The 18,405-nt window shown below is 38.9% G+C and overlaps 1 protein-coding gene across 6 annotated transcripts in view; it reads left to right on the plus strand.

Annotated features, from left to right (window-relative positions):
* Positions 1–18,405, plus strand: part of sorcs2 (sortilin-related VPS10 domain containing receptor 2) — a 393,875-nt gene that overhangs the window by 346,714 nt on the left and 28,756 nt on the right. For all 6 annotated transcript variants that reach the window (XM_085154789.1, XM_085154790.1, XM_085154791.1 and 3 more), the window contains 5 exons: positions 3,723–3,799; positions 3,986–4,077; positions 13,084–13,191; positions 17,148–17,268; positions 17,463–17,596. In XM_085154789.1, coding sequence (XP_085010915.1) covers positions 3,723–3,799; positions 3,986–4,077; positions 13,084–13,191; positions 17,148–17,268; positions 17,463–17,596 — 532 coding nt within the window. The remainder of the gene's footprint in view (positions 1–3,722; positions 3,800–3,985; positions 4,078–13,083; positions 13,192–17,147; positions 17,269–17,462; positions 17,597–18,405) is intronic.

The raw sequence follows: 18,405 nt of genomic DNA on the forward strand, positions 1-18,405 counted from the left end.
GAGGATGGGTAGAGTGACATGGAAGCAGTACAATAGCAAGCCCCTAATATACAGTGAGATGGAAAAGTCTATCTATACCATCCATTCAATGGAAAAGTCTTGAGTCTTCATTTGCCAATGTAGCGATCTGTTGAAACCTGTACAAATACAATATCATGTAAATATAATGTAAAAGGCAAAACCCAGAGTTTGTACAATTGTGTCTAGCTTGAAAGTCAAGATTCGAGATGACCACCTTTATTCTTCAGCACAGCCTAAACTCTCCAAGGATGTTAGCCGCCTTTTTTTTCCTTTCCCACACTGCTTCAGTAATTTTAAGTTCTGGGTTCCATGTGTGATAGTGTTCAACTGTGCGTTTTTCTATCCAGGTATATTTTTACAGCATTGGAAGTGGGTTTGGGATAATTATCGGGCTGAAAAATGATTGGCCATTAGCCATTAGCCAATTGCTTTCCAGGCACTTTTGATATTGCAAGCCAGATCGAAATCTGACAAGTGTTTTCTGTATTCATAAGTTCATCAGGTTTGACAAGATCTCCAACACCACTGACTGAAATTCAGTACCAAACCATCACAGATGGCTATATTGTTCAGTGTAACAATGATTCCAAACAAACTGCCAATGCAGTAAAAACATACCTAATTATAAAAAAACCACAATGAAACGTTACCAGTCATGTATTGGCCTCCCCAGTGCTAAGATCTCAATGTAATTGAATCAGTGTGGGGTCATCTTAGCAGAGAACAGAGAAAAAGCAGCCACTATCTCAAAAGGATCTTTGGAATGTCCTTCAAGAATCAAGGAGAACTATTCCTGAAGACAACTTAAAGGAATGACAAAAAGAAAGCTTGCCTAAGAGAGTACGGGCTGTGCTGAAGAATAAAGGTGAATAAAGTTTGTTACAACTGAACACATTTCCCATTTTCCTATCAAAATATAAAGAAATAAGGTGTGGCTCAAGATTTTTGCACAGTATTTATGTAAAGAGTTTGCATGGTTAGGCAAGAAAACCCCTTTCCTCCAGAGAAAAAATACACTAAAATAGGGAAAAGCTTTGGCTGCTCCTTTCTGTCTGTGCAGTGGTGGAGTATAAAACTGCTGCCACACTGCTTCATGCCTGGGGACTTTTACACAAGGTGGAGTTTACTAAACTGCCAGCAATTTTATTTATTGGATACTTTACTATATTTGTCTTTGTGGGGGCATTGCTGACAGAAAGCAAAAAAGGTAAGCTGCCTGTGTCTGTTTGTGAAAAAGAGAAAACAAGCCATTTAAGTCATACTTTTGATTTTCTACTAAAGCCCATTTCTGCTTAAAAAAAAGAAAAACTCTCACAGAAACAAAGACACACAGTATAGTTTTTGAATTGAATTTTATTTATATAGAAAAGAAAGAAAGTGTACTTTATTGATCCCTGTGGGGAAATTCCTCTCTGCATTCACCCATTCACTCAGTGAAGCAGTGGGCAGCCATTGGGTGCCCGGCGAGCAGTGTGTAGGGACGGTACCTTGCTCAGGGGTACCTCAGGGTAGCTGTTCAGGGGAATCGAACCCCCGACCTTCCGATCATGGGGCCACCACTCTACCTACTGAGCTATCCCTGCCCACAGTTACCGCAGGACACTGAGCTGCATCAAGGTGTGCCATGCTCTCCAGCTAGGACCACCCTTAGACAACCACAACAAGAATAATGGGACTATATCAGAAACTGAGTGACTCTTATATGCCCCCATCTCCAGCATTGCCTTCAATTCTTTGAGAACCATTTTGCTTTGGTGTTTTTGCAGCCTATAGGGTTGTAACTGAACTGTGAGAGCCTTGGGAAAGTTACCAAAATATACTTTATGAGGTTAGTGCAACCTGGCCCCAGAGAAAAAAACGCATCAGATATAGCTCAGTTGCAACTTAGCTATATATGCACTCTCAGCCGGTGAGAGATGGTTATCACAGGGAAGCACGTTCACCTAGCTCACCAGAGACACAAGCTTCGCCTTCTTCCATGCTTTTAGGAAGTTGAAGTGGTAAATCTAAGTTGCTCTGCCTCTGTCAGTTCACACAACTTCATAATAAACATTCCCCACTTGGGAATATGTGTGACCTAAATAGGCTCTTGTCTATTTATGTAGAGCAGAATAAGTTCATTTGAATTGACTTGGTCCCCTGTAATAAAGCTCTTACCTTGTGTGATACGAACAGTGTACGCTGCTCTGATTCTGATGCAGAAGATGACCTGAAACAGTGAGTGGCCATGCCACATCCCTCATAGCAACATAGTGGAGTAGCATAATCCACCAAAAATAGCACAAAATAATATAAATGTGCACTCTGGTGAAATGGCACCATGAAGTTCATAATAATACACTTGACTGGGACTTCCATGAGGGTTAGGAGGTGGTGAGGTGATTTTGGCATAGCCACTGGATTAACCAGCTGGCATTCAGGACAGGATAGGCAACACTAGCACACATCCCTCCAAATGCCCGGCCAGTAAAATCAGGCCTATTCTTTTCATAGTTTACAGGCCAGGTACGGGTTTGTAATGGGCTGCCTGAAAAGCCATTTCCCAGCAGCTCTTCACCACCAGCAACTGGTGTTCTCTTCACCAACACAAGTGTCCCTCTCTACAGTATCACATGACCTCACATCAGCATTCAGAGCACACCATCAGATATTGCCCCACTAACTTATTATTCTGTCCAATCTGTACTTAGAATCAGTGGATGCATACTGGAAGGCATAGTTGTAGTCATTGTTTTGCACTTATATTTAATTTAAGTGGTACTATGGGATACATTTGCACATTCCCATTCACACACTTAATACTCACCCACCATGCTTCAACCAAATTCCCGAGGCAAACCTGATTCTGGTTGATTTTGGACTGTGTATGGCCCTACAACCATAGCCTACGTTATACCACCTCGGGTCCTTACTGGAATCGTGTATGATCCTCATAGGTTGGGGGAAGATGACAGAGGCCTGGAGAAGGAGACATCCTGGCCCCTTAAGTACCTGCCTTAACCTGGCTCCTAAATAAGTGGACTCTTATTTAGGAGGTACCAGGGCTGCCCACTTCTCCAGCACTCTTCCACTGATATCTGAAAAAAATAACCAAAAACTAACCTTTAACCTTCCGAATTAGTCCAGAAACCAGTGGGTGACATCTTCATTGGCTAAATTAATTTTTCACAAAACATACATCATACGTCTGTGTAACCTGTTGGGGTCTTCACTGGTTGTCTGGAAACTTTATAGCAACAACATTACCAAAAAAGTTATTAAAGTTAGTGATGTGTTACTGAAGCACACACATTGTAACTACATTTTAATTTACAAAAGAAGTACAAACTCTAAACCCTTAAGATATTTGGGTTTAAAGCGTAACTTTACTAAATCAGAAAATCTATTCCAATATTCAAATATACCCCTCCAGCTTTGATCAGAGAAAGAGATAAATCCTTTTTTATATCTTAGCTAATTTTGGCAGATTCAGAATTCAAACATATTCTCTCCTTTTGGCCAAATGTAAAAAACAAACAAACAAAAACCACACACAGCAATAAAAAGTTCTCAAGAGGAGTGCTCAACCTTTGTGACTTTGTCTCTTCAGTTATTCCCTTTCTAGCATCCCTAACACAGTTTGAATCCGTTAGTGTTGCCTGCCCCACATGAAGGTTCACTTCATGCCTGATAAAATTCTCCATTCCTCATTGTGCCTTCAGGTAACCTGGGCTCCAAGCTAGTAGAGTATAAGGAAGAAATGTATATCTCTTCAGACTGCGGAAAGACGTGGAGACAGGTACACATCCTCTCTTTTAATTCTTCTTTTATACTGCTTCACTCTTCCCATTCTGACCTCACCATTTCAGCTTTCCACTGAGGAGAATCTGAGAGGATAAAGTATATTATATCTATCATTTCAAATTGTTTATTAGCCTGTGACTGTCATGCCTTTTGTTATTTCTAAACATGTTGCTTTTGAAAGGTGTTTGAGGAGGAGCATCATATCCTGTATCTGGACCATGGTGGTGTCATCGTTGCCATCAAAGATACCTCGATTCCCCTCAAGATACTCAAGTAAGATTACAAAGACAGTAATGCTTACTGCTTGCTGCTGCTGTAAGACATTGTTTAATGGAGTGGGATTTTTTTCATGATTGGCTTCTTATTAAAGGCTTTTAGTGTCACCAAAATCAGTTATAATCAATATAATGAAAGTTAATGGAATGATTTATTTTGAAATTCACTGATAGCAGTGATCATCCGTTAGAAGCCTGTGACAGTCAATCAATAAGTATGCTTTTAATTGTAGCCCTAGTTTTATATGCATGACTGACAAAATGGGAAAAAAAACTAAGTAATCAAGGAAATGTTAAATCAACGGGAGACAAAAGTAAAAATGAGTAACAGTAAAGAAACACTAACTCCAATGTAGAGTCAGTCAGTGGATGTTCAAAATGCCATGCGATCATTGTTATACAGACTTTGAATTGAGATGTTTATACTGTTTTTGAAAATGTAACATCCCCTGCAAAGTATTATGTTTTGGGTGCATTTCTTATATAATTGTTGCTTAGTATAATTGCATACTTGTAGATTTTGAAAAAGTTTCGATTTCTGGTACGGTACCTTGAATTTTTTAAAACGATTCTCTCTCCTTCCCCTTAGTCCACAAATACAGTTTCTACCTCAGCAAGATAATATCTCACTGACCTTAATAAATAAGGATCAAATAATGAGGGCGCATAGATAAGAAAGTGCTCAGGAAAAAAAAGAAAAGCATTTATCACAAATTTAAATCAAATGACTTTTCGGATAGGAACAGAGTCCTTGACATTCTTCCCTCACTTTGGCTTGGGTAAAAAGGGAACTTCTTAAGTAATAGAAGTGTGAATGTTCATTATTACCACTTCATTATGTAAAATCACCATAATGTAATCTGATATTTCTTACTTCCAAAACTCACTCCTATTGTATAGTTTGTTCTGGAGTCAGAAATGAATTCCATGACCCCCCCAAAATTCTCACTTTCACATCTGTGTTATAGTACTAAGAGTGAGAGCCACACACTAAACATTATTGTTCAATTTTCCAATTTTAAGTTTTATTCGTATAGTGCCAAATCACAAACACAGTCACCTCAAGGGTGCCTTATATTGTAACATAAAGACCCTACAATAATAATAATAATGATAATAATAATAATAATAATTATTATTATTATTATTATTATTATTATTATTATAACAAAATACAATTTTGTTCTTTAAGTTGCCGGTCACATTTACAGACTTTTAGAAAAAAGGATAATTTTTCAGTCCTGCAAGTCCTTATGTAGCCTTTTTAAAGCTATAATTCTATATCCAAGCTTGATTTTTATGCTTAATTTAGCTGGCATGGCAGGGCAATGTGCATCTGCCAGACAAATGCCAAAGCCAAAGTTTACTCTTTGCAAACTAGTTTATTATAATCAATCATACCTTCAATGGAAAAATAATGCATGCCACTTAACCATATTAACTAGCAATGTTATAATAAAGGTCTAAAGGTTATTCCTTTCTTTTTTGTAGTTGAGACTTGTTTCCATGAAAGTTTGGTTTTATTCCTATATTATTTTAGGTGATCCCTCCCAAAGCATCAGTTACTGCCAACCTGTTGACATTCTGATACGAATGTCTTTAAAGAGGTGCCAGATATACCCTTTGCATATGTGCCTTGAATGCTGAAATATCGTGTGCATGAATAATAGATGAAGCAGCACTGGCATTAGTGGATTAGTGCAGTACATCTTATTTTGTATCTTTTTTGTAGCTGTGTATTTAAACTTTGCTTGCTTTGGTTTTTATTCATATTTTGTTGATAGTCCAAGTAACACTACACCTGGTTAGGTTTAGGCTCTGAAAAATACTTTGTTATGTGGTTGAAGTAAAAATATTGCCCCTGCAAATGATTAACCCTACAAGTTAGAAAATTAAAGTTGGCTACTGTATTTAAAGGTGACAGCAAGGGGTTCTTTTCAGGTGTAAACATCTGGAGAGTTTGGAGTGACAGGCCCACGTTCCTATAGCCTAAACCCAGATATCAAAGGGGTGATTGTGCATTATTCAGAAAGGCAAACAGCTTTGACAGCATTCCACTTTTCAATGCCCTGGAAATGTGGAGAATCTGAATATTTTGCTGACTTGGTGTAAGGCATGTAATGCATATTTAGGTGTTCATGAGGTATGGAGAACAGAGACCTAGAGACAACTAAAAACACTTGCCTTTTCAGCATGCTAGCTGCATATATAAGAACGCCTATATCAATGTTTGAGTAGTGGTCAGAAGAAAGTAAAAAGGTATACTGAGGATAAACCAAGCCAATTCCGCTATACCTGGTGCGCATGAGAAAATTATCAATATGTTTTTTGTTACATTTTTGTTTGGTGGTGTGGTTTTTCTAATGTGAAATATGTGCTGTGGGTCCAAAAAGTTGGAAAATACTGCCCTTTATAAACAAAATTACTGATTGCATTATGAAGAATTATCAACGACAACATTTTTATACCACACACAAAACACATTTTTAGCCATTATACATTAGTATGCAGCCTTTCTCTATATCCACAGTACTTTGCTGTGCTATAAATTGCATATCCAGTGCACCCTGAAAAATGATCCTAAAACCTGGGACACTGCAGTTCATGGTCAGCCTTTGAATGGTGTCTTTTCTACTTTGTATGTCATCTGGCATTCTGAACAGTGATGTATTGGAAAGTGTAAGTTGTATTTATAAGCGTTACTATTAAGATTTATTATTAACCTTTTTTTACCTAGAAGTGAAACTCTTGAGGATAAGTATTTCTTCTGTGTACATGTGAGAGACAACATTATGATTTTGTCCAGTCCCATTGTTTTTTTTAAATCTTAGAACGTTTTCTTTTGAACCTTGGTATTAGACTTCATAGTTTAATGTGAACTTCTCCTATTAACTGCTTTAGAAGGTAGTCATTAGTGGTAAAAACTGGAATATATTTTATTTTACTTCACATTAGGGAAGTAATGTGATTGTTTTTTTCTTTTAGGGGTAATGTATTCCTTTTATATTAAAGAGCTTTCAGTAAGTCTGTGGCCTGGTTTAACCTATCACACACAGCAAGCAAAGATGACAAAAAAGTGTATAATGGCAAGAAAAGGAAAAACATATTAGTAAACAAGTATAGGTGGAGGACTGGGTAGGTTGTCAGTACTTGTATATTAAGAACTGTTCTTGACCTGAAATGCTTCTTCACAAAGTCCTCCAAATGTATACACTCCATACTATCTTTCCAAATCCCGAAAATATGACTTGTTCCCAGATTCTGTAGTGCCTTTGACTCTCCAAAATGATTACACCATGTTCCCAAGCAGGGGTAAGATAGCTACAACTGTGTGCATCAAAGCCATGCCATTTCACAGACACTTGAAGAGTGCATCTCGACTTTTATAAGTGACTGCACACACACACACTCCCTCAAATCATTTCCGATAATTCCCCAGCTCCTCATACACTCACTCAAACTTGAAGGAGTTTTTTTTTTTACACTCTGTAGCTCTCACAAGGCATTCATATCAGCTAATTATGAAAAGGCAGCAGGCTGAGAAATGAGATGCCTCCCTAGTACACTGCCTGTATAGGAATGTTATGTACATTTAAGATTTATGACTGCTCTTGATTTTGATTTCTTTATAGCACTCAAGGAATGGCATAAACGTTGGAGTGTAACATAAGAAGTAATTATAAGTTTGCCTAGCTAATCTCTCTGATTACAGCATTATCTCTACAACCAATGCTAATCACAACAACAGTCGCCTCAAGATGCTTTATATTGTAAGGTGGACCCTATAATAATACATACAGAGAAAAACCCAAATATATCACCTCCTATGAGCAAGCACTTTGGCAACAGTAGAAAGGAAAATTCCCTTTTAACAGGAGGAAACCTCTGGTTACTAAAAGATGGAAACGAGATAATTAATTAGTTATTAATTAATTAGTTTGGTGAATGAGGGAGCAGAATTTTCACTTATTCGGGTAACTTCAGGGTTAACCCTGGATTTTCTGTACAATAAAAGAGGTTTTCTTCTTACTGGGGTAAGGTGGTGTGGTAACTTACACTGAGAGTCTTAGAGAGCAACAGATATGGATGGTTGAGTGATTCCTAGAAGATCTTTCGGACCTCTGCCAGGAGAGTAGGAGGGTCTTTCTCCTTTCTACCCATTGTTTTTTATCAGCTTTGCTTCTTTGTCTCTGTGAGGTTAAGCCAGGCCACACAGATATAATGAAAGCTCTTTATTATATAAAGTATAACTCTCTAAGGCATTATTGCTCAACGAGTCCATCATCAGTTGCCATCTGGTCAAAGTTTCCATGGTCTTTAGGGGATTGTATTTATACGTATAGAAAGCTGACAAAAAGCAGTTCATGCTATTTGCATATATCATATTTAGTTACTATGATAAGTACTGATCATGCAGGATGATGGCACTAAAACTGTCTAGCCACTGCGTTATGCCTCATTTTATGTAACTATGTGTTTTGTTAGATAAGAATGTCTTTTTTCTTTCCTCGGTCAAATGAACCAAAGTCTAAAAGAGCCTTTAGCGCCTCATTTACTATTCACTCATCCATATCACTCATACCATTATTACTAATAAATGACAAAATCATTCTGGTGAAAGACTTTTAGGGTCTCAGCATGCCTCGAATTACCTGTGATCTGCTGTCTGATCACTTTGAAGGGCAAATGTTTTTATAGTTAATCCAAATAACCAAACTCGGAGGCAAGGAATTTGGACGAACCGTCCCCTTGGCAGTTTTATTCTGCTTTCTTGTTCTAATGCCAAGAACTCTCTTGGTGGTGCCCATTAGTGTCTTTGTCCTGTAGATAATAAAACTTGGACTGTCAGAAGTCTTTCATGATGTTGCGCTTGGTTGTACAGATGTTACAAGAAGTAGTGAGTAGAAATGAAGGAACAGAGTCTGAGTGAAATTCATAGCCTGCTTACATTCACACCTCAGTACTCCTTGATTCATCAATTCATCAAAGGCCCAAGACGTAACTGATTCTGCCTTTGGAAAGTGGTTTCAAACACTGTTAGATTAGAGAACCCTTTGTTTGACGCATAAAAAGGCCTAGCAAGGCCTAGCTTTGATGGCTTTGTATATCCATTCTGTTTTTCTTTCACAGTGCCTGTTTACCCAGTGATTATCTTATTGCACTCCTTGTTAGGACATCGTTAAAACACAGCCCGCAGAGCGAGCCACACACTGCTCGATTCAACATTGATCCCTCTCCATCACACAGTCACACTTATTCAGTACTGCTGCCACTGTTGACGGCAGGAGTTGTCAGCACAGTGAATAAAGCTGGGCAGATGGCTCTTCTTGCTTGCTTCACAAACCTCATTTTAGACAGGACTAAAGAAAACTTGAATAACAGACACTTGAGTTTCACAAAAAAGGATCTCATTATGACTAAAAGCATTTTTTTAAAAAAGCACTTAATTAGCAATGAATGCTGTATTTTGTCAATTTTCTATGTATATACAACTTCAGTGATCCAACTTTGTTATGTATGTGCATTTTCGCACTACATAGTTATAAAAAACAAATTACACAGTTCTTATACAAATTTTTACCAATGAATTTCCATGACTTTCAAATGATTTTCATTTAACCTACTAAAAATATCTGTTGTAAACGTATATTTCATTATGTTATCTATTATTGTAGGGTTTTTACAACATGGCATGCCTTGAGGCAACTATTGTTGTCTATAACCCCATATAGATAAAATCAAATTGAAGTGAACATGAAGGAAATCAAAAGGTACACCCTCATCTCATATTAACCAGTTTTAAATTGAACAGTTTTCTACTGCATAAGCTTTTGGGTTGTTTTTTTTTTTTAATCTAAAGTTCAAACTCCTCACTCGTTGTGTGATTCAGTATCTTGTCTGGCAGCCTTGGATTAAGCACATTTTTTGTAACTATTGGCTATTTTTGCAAAACTCTACACACAAATAAGAAAACCTGTCACCCAATTATCAAAACATTGTAGTTCTCTTGCAAAAGCGAACACAGCTAGATTAACTCTTCACACCTTCGTAAAAATGGTGTTTTCGTATCAAACAGTACACACAAGCCATCATCTACTAAGCACACAATGCGCCAACTGCACACTGATGGTATGAATACAAAACACATCTGGCTTTTGCTTTCTCTGTGCACAAGCTAGGCCATGTCAGTTTGAGCTCATACTTTTGTCATAGGTCTGTAAACATGGAGGGATCCAAACTTCAAGTACTGGTGTTTATTTACACACATCAAAACAAACACAAGTGTTTATTTCCAAGTATAGGATTATTTGCAATCGCCATATTGACTATATGGGTTTCTTGGTCTGCAGTGAACAGGCTTCCTCTGCCCCCAGCATCTGGTCATCTAGCAATTCTGTAAAGTAACAATTTCAGTATTTTTACATCTATGGTATTGTTGTGTTTCTCATTAGCATATGGCAGTGCTACAAATCTTAGTGCAAAGTGACTGTACTAACCGATTCTCATTTCAAAATGTCCTTATGATGCTTGCTACAGTGTAGCGGCTCGAGTTAGGCTGAACCCGTCGACCAGCTTACCTCAGGGTCATTCCACTGTTGATTACATGGTCCACTATTGTAGCTCTGATGTCATCAGCAATTCTATTTCTTACTCTTCTTACCCTTCCTCTGCCCCCTCCTTGTCCTCTTCCCCCCTCCTCGTCCTCCTCTCCCCCCTCCTCGTCCTCCTCTTGTTCCTCCTTGTCCTTGTCGTCCTCTTCATCCTACTTCTTCACCTCCACGTCCTCTTCCTCGGCCTCCTCTACTTCTCACTCTTCCTGCTCCCTCCATTGTACTCCACACACAGAGCTTACCTGTATTATAGTGCTTGGGCTGATTGCAAAGTGAACTAATTATCTAAAAAAGTTTTTACATGTGACAGTGTGCCAGACAGTTGGCAAAATAGTGTAAATAATAGCCATAAATGTGTATAGTTTTGCTAGGAGTGTGTTGATCATTTGGAAATTGAGTGTAAAGCAGTGAGTTGTGTTTACAGTTCTGCAAAAAGAGTGCTGTGCAGTGGATTGTAGCTACAGGTTTTCAAAGTGTGTGTTACAAAATGGCAAACTGAGTGCAAAGCAGTGTTTGTGCTTTTAGTTTTGCAAACTCAGTGAGTGGTTTTGCTATAAGTATTAATAGTTTTAGAAAATGTGCTATAAGAATCACAGTTAGGGTTTGGAAGTCCCAGGCTTTTCTAAGCCCAAGTCAGCCAAGTGGAAGCTAAACTGGCTAGTCTTTTAGCATCAATTCATATGTAAATTAGGTTGTTACTTGAGAAGTGGGGGAGTGGGGGTGTGTGAATGATTGCGGATTTCTAACTGCCAACTGCCTCTTTGTTAGTGTGTGGGGGTGGGGAGCTGCTAAAAGCTGTGAACTTCCTTTCCTGTTGAGGTCAATGAAATTGTCACCTTGCGGGGTTTACTAGGCTGCTGCTCAGCAAACCTGTGAAACCCACAGTATAACCCTAACCCTGCAGTATATTGCAAGTAAACCTGACATGTCTTCCCATATCTTGGCAAGGGAAGTACATTTGCAAGAGAGTTGGCTCACTCTCATATGGCTGGGAAGAAGGCAAGAAAAGAACAGTTGCTTTGGACACAACCCTCCACACCGTTTTTGTTTGTTGTTTTTTTTGTACTGTTTTTATCAATAAATCTCAGCAACAAAGGAAATACACCCATGTGTGTTGATTTCTCCCTAAGATGGCAAACAGAAACACAAGTTTCCTTGTGGGTTAGGGTTAGGCTAACCCTAACCCTAGGGTTAGGCTAACCCTAACCCCTAACCCTAACGGCTCAGCACCACCTTATTTACATAACAAAAGCAGCAGTTCACAGTTCAGTCCAGGATATTAGCTAAAAGCTTACCAGCCATTTGGCTGGTTGGTGGGTTTTAAACGTAGAAAAGCCAAATGGCTGCTCTCTGGGAGTTCCAGTGTTAAAGAACCAACCTTCTGACTAGCAGATGATCTGCTCTGCCTCCTAAGCTACAGCCACCTTATTATCTCACTAAGATAATTCTGGTGAAAGACCATAGCTATGGAAAGCACCTAGCTGCTCCCATGTTTAGAATATCAAACATTTTGCAATCCACTTTTTGTATGCCTTGTGTTTCTTAAGCCATTCCAAAATTCTTGTCCAAGAGATTTCAGACATTATAAAATAAGCATTTTGTTGGTAAGAATGTGTGCAGTATCCAGTTATCCCACATAGAAAACATGTCAAGACTCTGCAAACAAAGTATTGTTTAACTAATATTATGTTAGGTAGTCGATCATAACCATATTTCCATGGCTTTGCCAAAGTTTTATGGGATTACTTTCAAAAATAAATTACACATATGTAATGTTGTTTTATCTCAAAAGACAATAATACTTTAATTCAGAAATGTTTTAACAGAGCTACATTTCAAATATAAAACAGTACATGTGCTCTGTATTGATTCTAACGGTAAATAAAATTTAGTATCTGATAAATAATTTTATCCATATTGCAGTTGGTTTAAAAACCTAATAATTTCAGTGAGTCTTCCAGGCCCGTAAACAATGGCAAACAATAGCTACAAGCTAGCTATGAGCTAAAAAAGTTACCTTAACGTCTGATAGCTTTCTGAACCAAACAGAGGGACAATGTGAGAAACTGTACTGAAAATAAACTGAATTTATTGAATTATGAAGTGGATACACCAGTTTTCTATGATCCACTAGTTATTCAGCATTTAGCTAGTTGTGCTAATCACGCACAGACAGTATAAAGGGCAACACAATCTAAATTCATTAAGTACCAAATGAAATCAACATTAGAAGTACCAAATGATAAGACTAATGTTGATTTCTAGTGTTTTGATTGTTATTTAAGATTTCATTTGCTGACATCAGGGCAAGGCTCTTTTGTTATATCTGAATACAGTTTCATGAGTCTCTGCTTCTGTCTTGGTGATTCTGAACACTTCATCCTTTCCCACAGGTTCAGTATTGATGAAGGACGGACGTGGAACATTCACAACTTTACAAGCACCTCTGTGTTCGTCGATGGACTTCTGAGTGAGCCAGGAGATGAGACCCTGGTCATGACGTGAGTGGAAAATTTCAATTTCAGTGCTTCTGCCAGAATGATAAAACACACTGTTCAGTTAAATTAACTGAAAAGTGTCTGAAATTTTAGGTGCCTTTTAAAAAAAAATAAAATACAAATTCTAACTTTCATTTATGTAGCTGACAATATATTCTCTCATATTCCATGTCTATTCAGCGTTGTGGAGAAGAATTTAAATACATCTCCTACAATTTACCTTTTATTGTACCCTTAACTCTTCCTGTACTCGTATACGTTTTTAATAAGTTGTCTGAAAGGTCTACCGGGTAATAGAGTACATTTAAAGGAGCTCATTTTTCTTTTCCAATAAAGCAGTCCCCCTTTTTGGAGAGGGGCACCTAGTTTCTCTTCAGTTTCACATTAAAGCAGAGAATGATGGGAGCAGAGGACCCCTACATACTCACCTGCTGACATATTACTCCTATAGTCTGCTAAGTATTTGTGAACACATCCTGAGCAGGCTTAGACTAGTACAGCAGTACAGGCAGCTTAGTTAGCGTCTACGGTGCTGTGCATAAGTCTTGAGCCATAAGCCCTCATTTCTTTATATACGGCTTGAAAGACAGTATTGTATGAACAAGGGTCGGCTTCAGATTCGGATTTGCCACTCTCAGCCAAACGGCCTATGGCCGCCTGCTCATCCCAGTGAGCTAAACCAATGCCTGGAACCTTTACACTTTAACACAGCCTAATCACCTTCCTCTGTCTCACCATATCCCCTGCATCCTCATCTTTTACCCTAACCCTCTGCTTGTCCTCCTTCACTAGGTCCATGGACCTCCTCTGTGATCGCTCTTATTTTCTTCTGCCTGGCAGCTTGATATACAGCATTATATATATATTATACATATAATGCATATATTATTTGTCCAAACTCTTTACTGTCTCATTATTTGCCTCTCTAACATTGTCTTCAAAGTACTCAACCTGAGCTGTCTCTCTAATATACTAATTTCTAATACTGTCCATTTGGTCTCTCCCAACAAAAATCTGAGCATCAGCCTCATATTAGTTGAAACTGTCCATCTTCACTACCTCTGCTCCTTGTATTGTCAGACTTTCTCATTCACATTGCTTCTTCTGACTTTCACTCCTCTTCTCTCCAACGTATCCCTCCACCTTTCCAGGCTCTCCCACCTACTCCTCCCTACACAATCACAGTGTTAACTGTGAACATCTTTATCCACAAAGACTCCTGCCTGATTGCATCTGTCAGCTTGTCTATCACTGTTGTAAACAAGAAGGGGGTCAGAGCCAGTACCTGTTTGTAATTCCACCTGTCTCACTGTCCTCATTCATGTCCTAGCCTCACGTACTTTTCTGCCAATCCTGACTTCCTAATGCTGTAGCATAGTTCTTGGCAACCTATCATATTGTTTCTCGAAATCCTCAAAAACATTTTGCAAAACCTTCTGACCTTTTCTGTACTTCCTGATCAGCACTTTCAAAGAAAATATTACATCTACCATCAACAGATTCATAGCTTATCGGTATCATCTTCATCAGTCTGTAATTACTATAACTCTTTTGTTCTTGAAAACTGGTACCACTACAGTTCTCGATTTCTTTGGCTTCTCACTCTATGAGTACTGAATATCAACTGCAGGTAGCTTTAGGTGCAGATGTCAGGCGTTCATATCTTTTTAGGCGTAAAGTCTGTCTTCTCTTGCTTGCTCTCTCTCTCTCTCTCTCTCTCTCTCTCTCTCTCTCTCTCTCTCTCTCTCTCTCTCTCTCTCTCTCTAAATCTCTCCATCTCTAAGTTAGCAGGAGTGACACTTGTCACATCATCTTAGACCCCAGACCTTGGCACACAGATAAGACTCACTCCTAGCAGTAATCTGCTGAGAAGGGCAAAGAGATTGTCACACACACGCACAGATACACGCGCAGGCACACACACATGAGGAGGATAGATCGAACATTCAAGCTCACTCACCATTATCAGATATGTCAGGCACACAGCCTCTGGGCTGAGACACACTCAAACGCACACACACACATATATATGTGCCATCCAGCTGACTCCAGCGAGATAGGGTCGGCGGCCAAGGAAGGGTGTTGAGGGCAGCTCATGTCTGATAGATTAGCCAGGGTCTATTTCCTTGCCACGGAGTTTCGATTTTTGATGGCGGAGGCTGCCATCCCGTAATGAAGTCTTTGAACAGTGACTTAGCACCAAGGACAGGTGGGGAGTAGAGCTCGTCCACCACTCATACTAATAACACCCAGTCAAATATCAGGACAGCACAGGGGGGTTTCTACTGCACATACTGCTTTGTGAGATCATGAAATCACCTCATTCTGCTGCTTCTAAACCACTTGTAAGAAACATAATAGAAAACCACAGCACTGGTTTGTATCTAATCACATTCTGCAACAAAACTCTCCTGAAAACAATGTACAAACATGTGTTTTCTCCTACTTAGCTCTGTTTGTTTAACAAAGGGAGCTGTTAATGAGTTTTGATTTGTGTTCACTGAGCTGATTGGACTCTTGTTTGTCCACTAACAGAAGTGTTAATGCTCTGGAGCGCCCATTCAAAAGTAGACAAAGAAATAACTAAATTAACTCAACAGCTGGTGGGAATTAATGCACAAATAAAGCAATAAACATTTTTTTTTTTTATAAATTACACTGAAAGGTTTGCAGTGACCCAGCAAAATGTTGTTTACAAAATCTAGATAAGACTCACGGATGGAAATGTTAAACATGCGTTCATCCACATTACTAAGGCAGGATCTTCTCCTTGTCCTCCATAGGTGGTTTTCGGAATTTTGAAATTGGCGTATTGTGATCATAGACTGTATACAAAGATGGATGGTATGTAGCTACTTATTAGATTAAAGACTTAAGATAAGTATTTTTGGGCAGCTGCCATGTCGTTATTTTGGAGTCAGAGGTTACCATATTTGATCAGGAGGGTGATCTCGTAAGCTATCAGCTAATATTAGCACAGATCCTGCTAATTGTTACTAAATAAGACTTCAAATTTTACCTTAGCAAAACTGAAATCCAAACTTTTTTGACAGTCTGTACCACACAGCATGGAATAATTTAAAATCAGACAATTGCTTTGAAAATCCTCCAAATTTAAGAAGCAGGATAATCCGTATTTGACCAAGTCAAACAAGTTAGAGCAAGAAGAACAACAGAGGTAAAAAGTGGAACATCAGCATATGTGAATCTGCAGCCGAGACATCTGTCACTACCTTTTAACGACGCTGGTAAAGACAACATTAGTCTTGCTTGCGCGGCACTCCAACGAAGTGATTGCAAGCCAATAACATATGTCAGAGTCACTGATTTGAGTCACATCAGTATGCTTAAAAATGTTCTAACAGACACACACAGATTAAACAGCTGAGTTCAGTAATGGGAATATGGCGCATCACCTGTGATTTCCTGTAGAACACCACCATCTAGTGGAAAGGATGGGGAACTGTGACTTTGCTAAAAGGCTTTATCACTTGAGCTACATTCCCAATAGAGATACAATCCATTTGTAAAGCTGCAAGATGGTTTAGGTAAAGATTATCTCAGTGTTGCCCCTTGCATCATACAATAATAATGCCACAATAATGCTGTAAAATAAATACTTACATTTTAAAACTGCCACTCTGTGTTTTAGAAAAGCACATGTTGTGAATTACCAGTCTTAGAATAATTAATGAAGTTGCTGCTGTTTGTGTCAGGTGTGCAAGTGAGTGTAACTCAGTGACTCTGAGGAAACACAGAGGAAAGAATCTAACAAACAGCTGGAAGCAAGAACGTTGTTAATGTTTTATCAAACAAGCAGAACATTAAGGAAATATGCTGTCTTTACCATTCAGGTGTTGATGCTAAAAAATGATAAAAGCCTGATGTTCAGACTTTCCTTTGTGCCGACAAAAAAAGGCTTTTTTCATTATACTGCGTGTGTGTGTGTTTTCTTGCAGTGTGTTTGGCCACATCAGCTATAGGTCAGACTGGGAGCTGGTGAAAGTGGACTTTAGGCAGTCTTTTCCCCGTCAGTGCACTGAGTCTGATTATGACTCCTGGCAGTTCACAGATCAGAAGGTAATGCACACGGACTCACAAAGAGATGCAGCACATTCACATGATTTAAGCTGTGTTATAGATTCTAGCTTTTTGAAGTTTCCAAGTGAAATGATCTATTTCTAAGGTCATGGCTCTCGAGCTGTGTTTGGTTGTATCAGATTGTACAAACATAAGTGGCTACCGAGTGTGCACATGGATTTTATCACCCTTAGGAGGAAAAGTGCATTATGGGCCAGGAGCGGACGTTCAGGAAGAGGAAGGACACTGCATTCTGCATAAAAGGAAAAAGCTACACATCAGCTCTGACCAACAAACCCTGCCAGTGTACTGAGAAAGACTACAACTGGTAAATATGCACTGAACTGGTTTCAGATTACATCATATTTCCTCTATTATTGTATCTGAAAGTAGAATGCATAACATGTGGAAACAAAAGCAAATGTATTGTTTATAAATGCAAATAAAGGACACTGTGCACATTACAGGGTGGGCCATTTATATGGAAAACACCGTAATAACATGGGAATGGTTGGTGATATTAAAGTCCTGTTTGTGGCACATTAGTATATGTGAGGGGGCAAACTCCTCAAGATGGGTGGTGACCATGGTGGCCATTTAGAGGTCGGCCACACAATTTCGATCCGCTCATCACGTGTTAACTCTTCGACATGTCAATGGCTGTGAACAAAGAGAAACTTGTAAATAACTCATGAAAGAATAAAGTTACGTTGAAACCAAGCACACCATTGTTTTTCTTGTGACATTACCAATAAGTTTGATGCATTGACTGTAGAAAACATGGACGACGCGACCCCGCCTCCTACCATTGTGCAAAAATGAAGCCAAAATACCCCGCTTGTGGAGGCTGCCATCTTGCAAATTTGGAGCCAGAGTCTGCGCAGTAGTGACTTGAGGTGGAGCGACTGTGTAACGCTCCCGCCCACACACCCGCTGGACGTGACTGCAAACACGCCCCTCTACACTTTTTACCTAGCCCGGCGACTCAAGTTTTTTTTGCTGGTTTACCGCGACTGACGACTCGTTTAATTAAGGTAAATACAACCATTTCACTGTTATAAAAAAGACACACAGCTTATCATCTTATAGTTCTAAAATCACTCTGTTGTTAATTCGTTAGTTAGATTAGCCATTAGC

This window comes from Neolamprologus multifasciatus, chromosome 3 (assembly GCF_963576455.1).
Source record: "Neolamprologus multifasciatus chromosome 3, fNeoMul1.2, whole genome shotgun sequence".
Lineage (NCBI taxonomy): Eukaryota > Metazoa > Chordata > Actinopteri > Cichliformes > Cichlidae > Neolamprologus > Neolamprologus multifasciatus.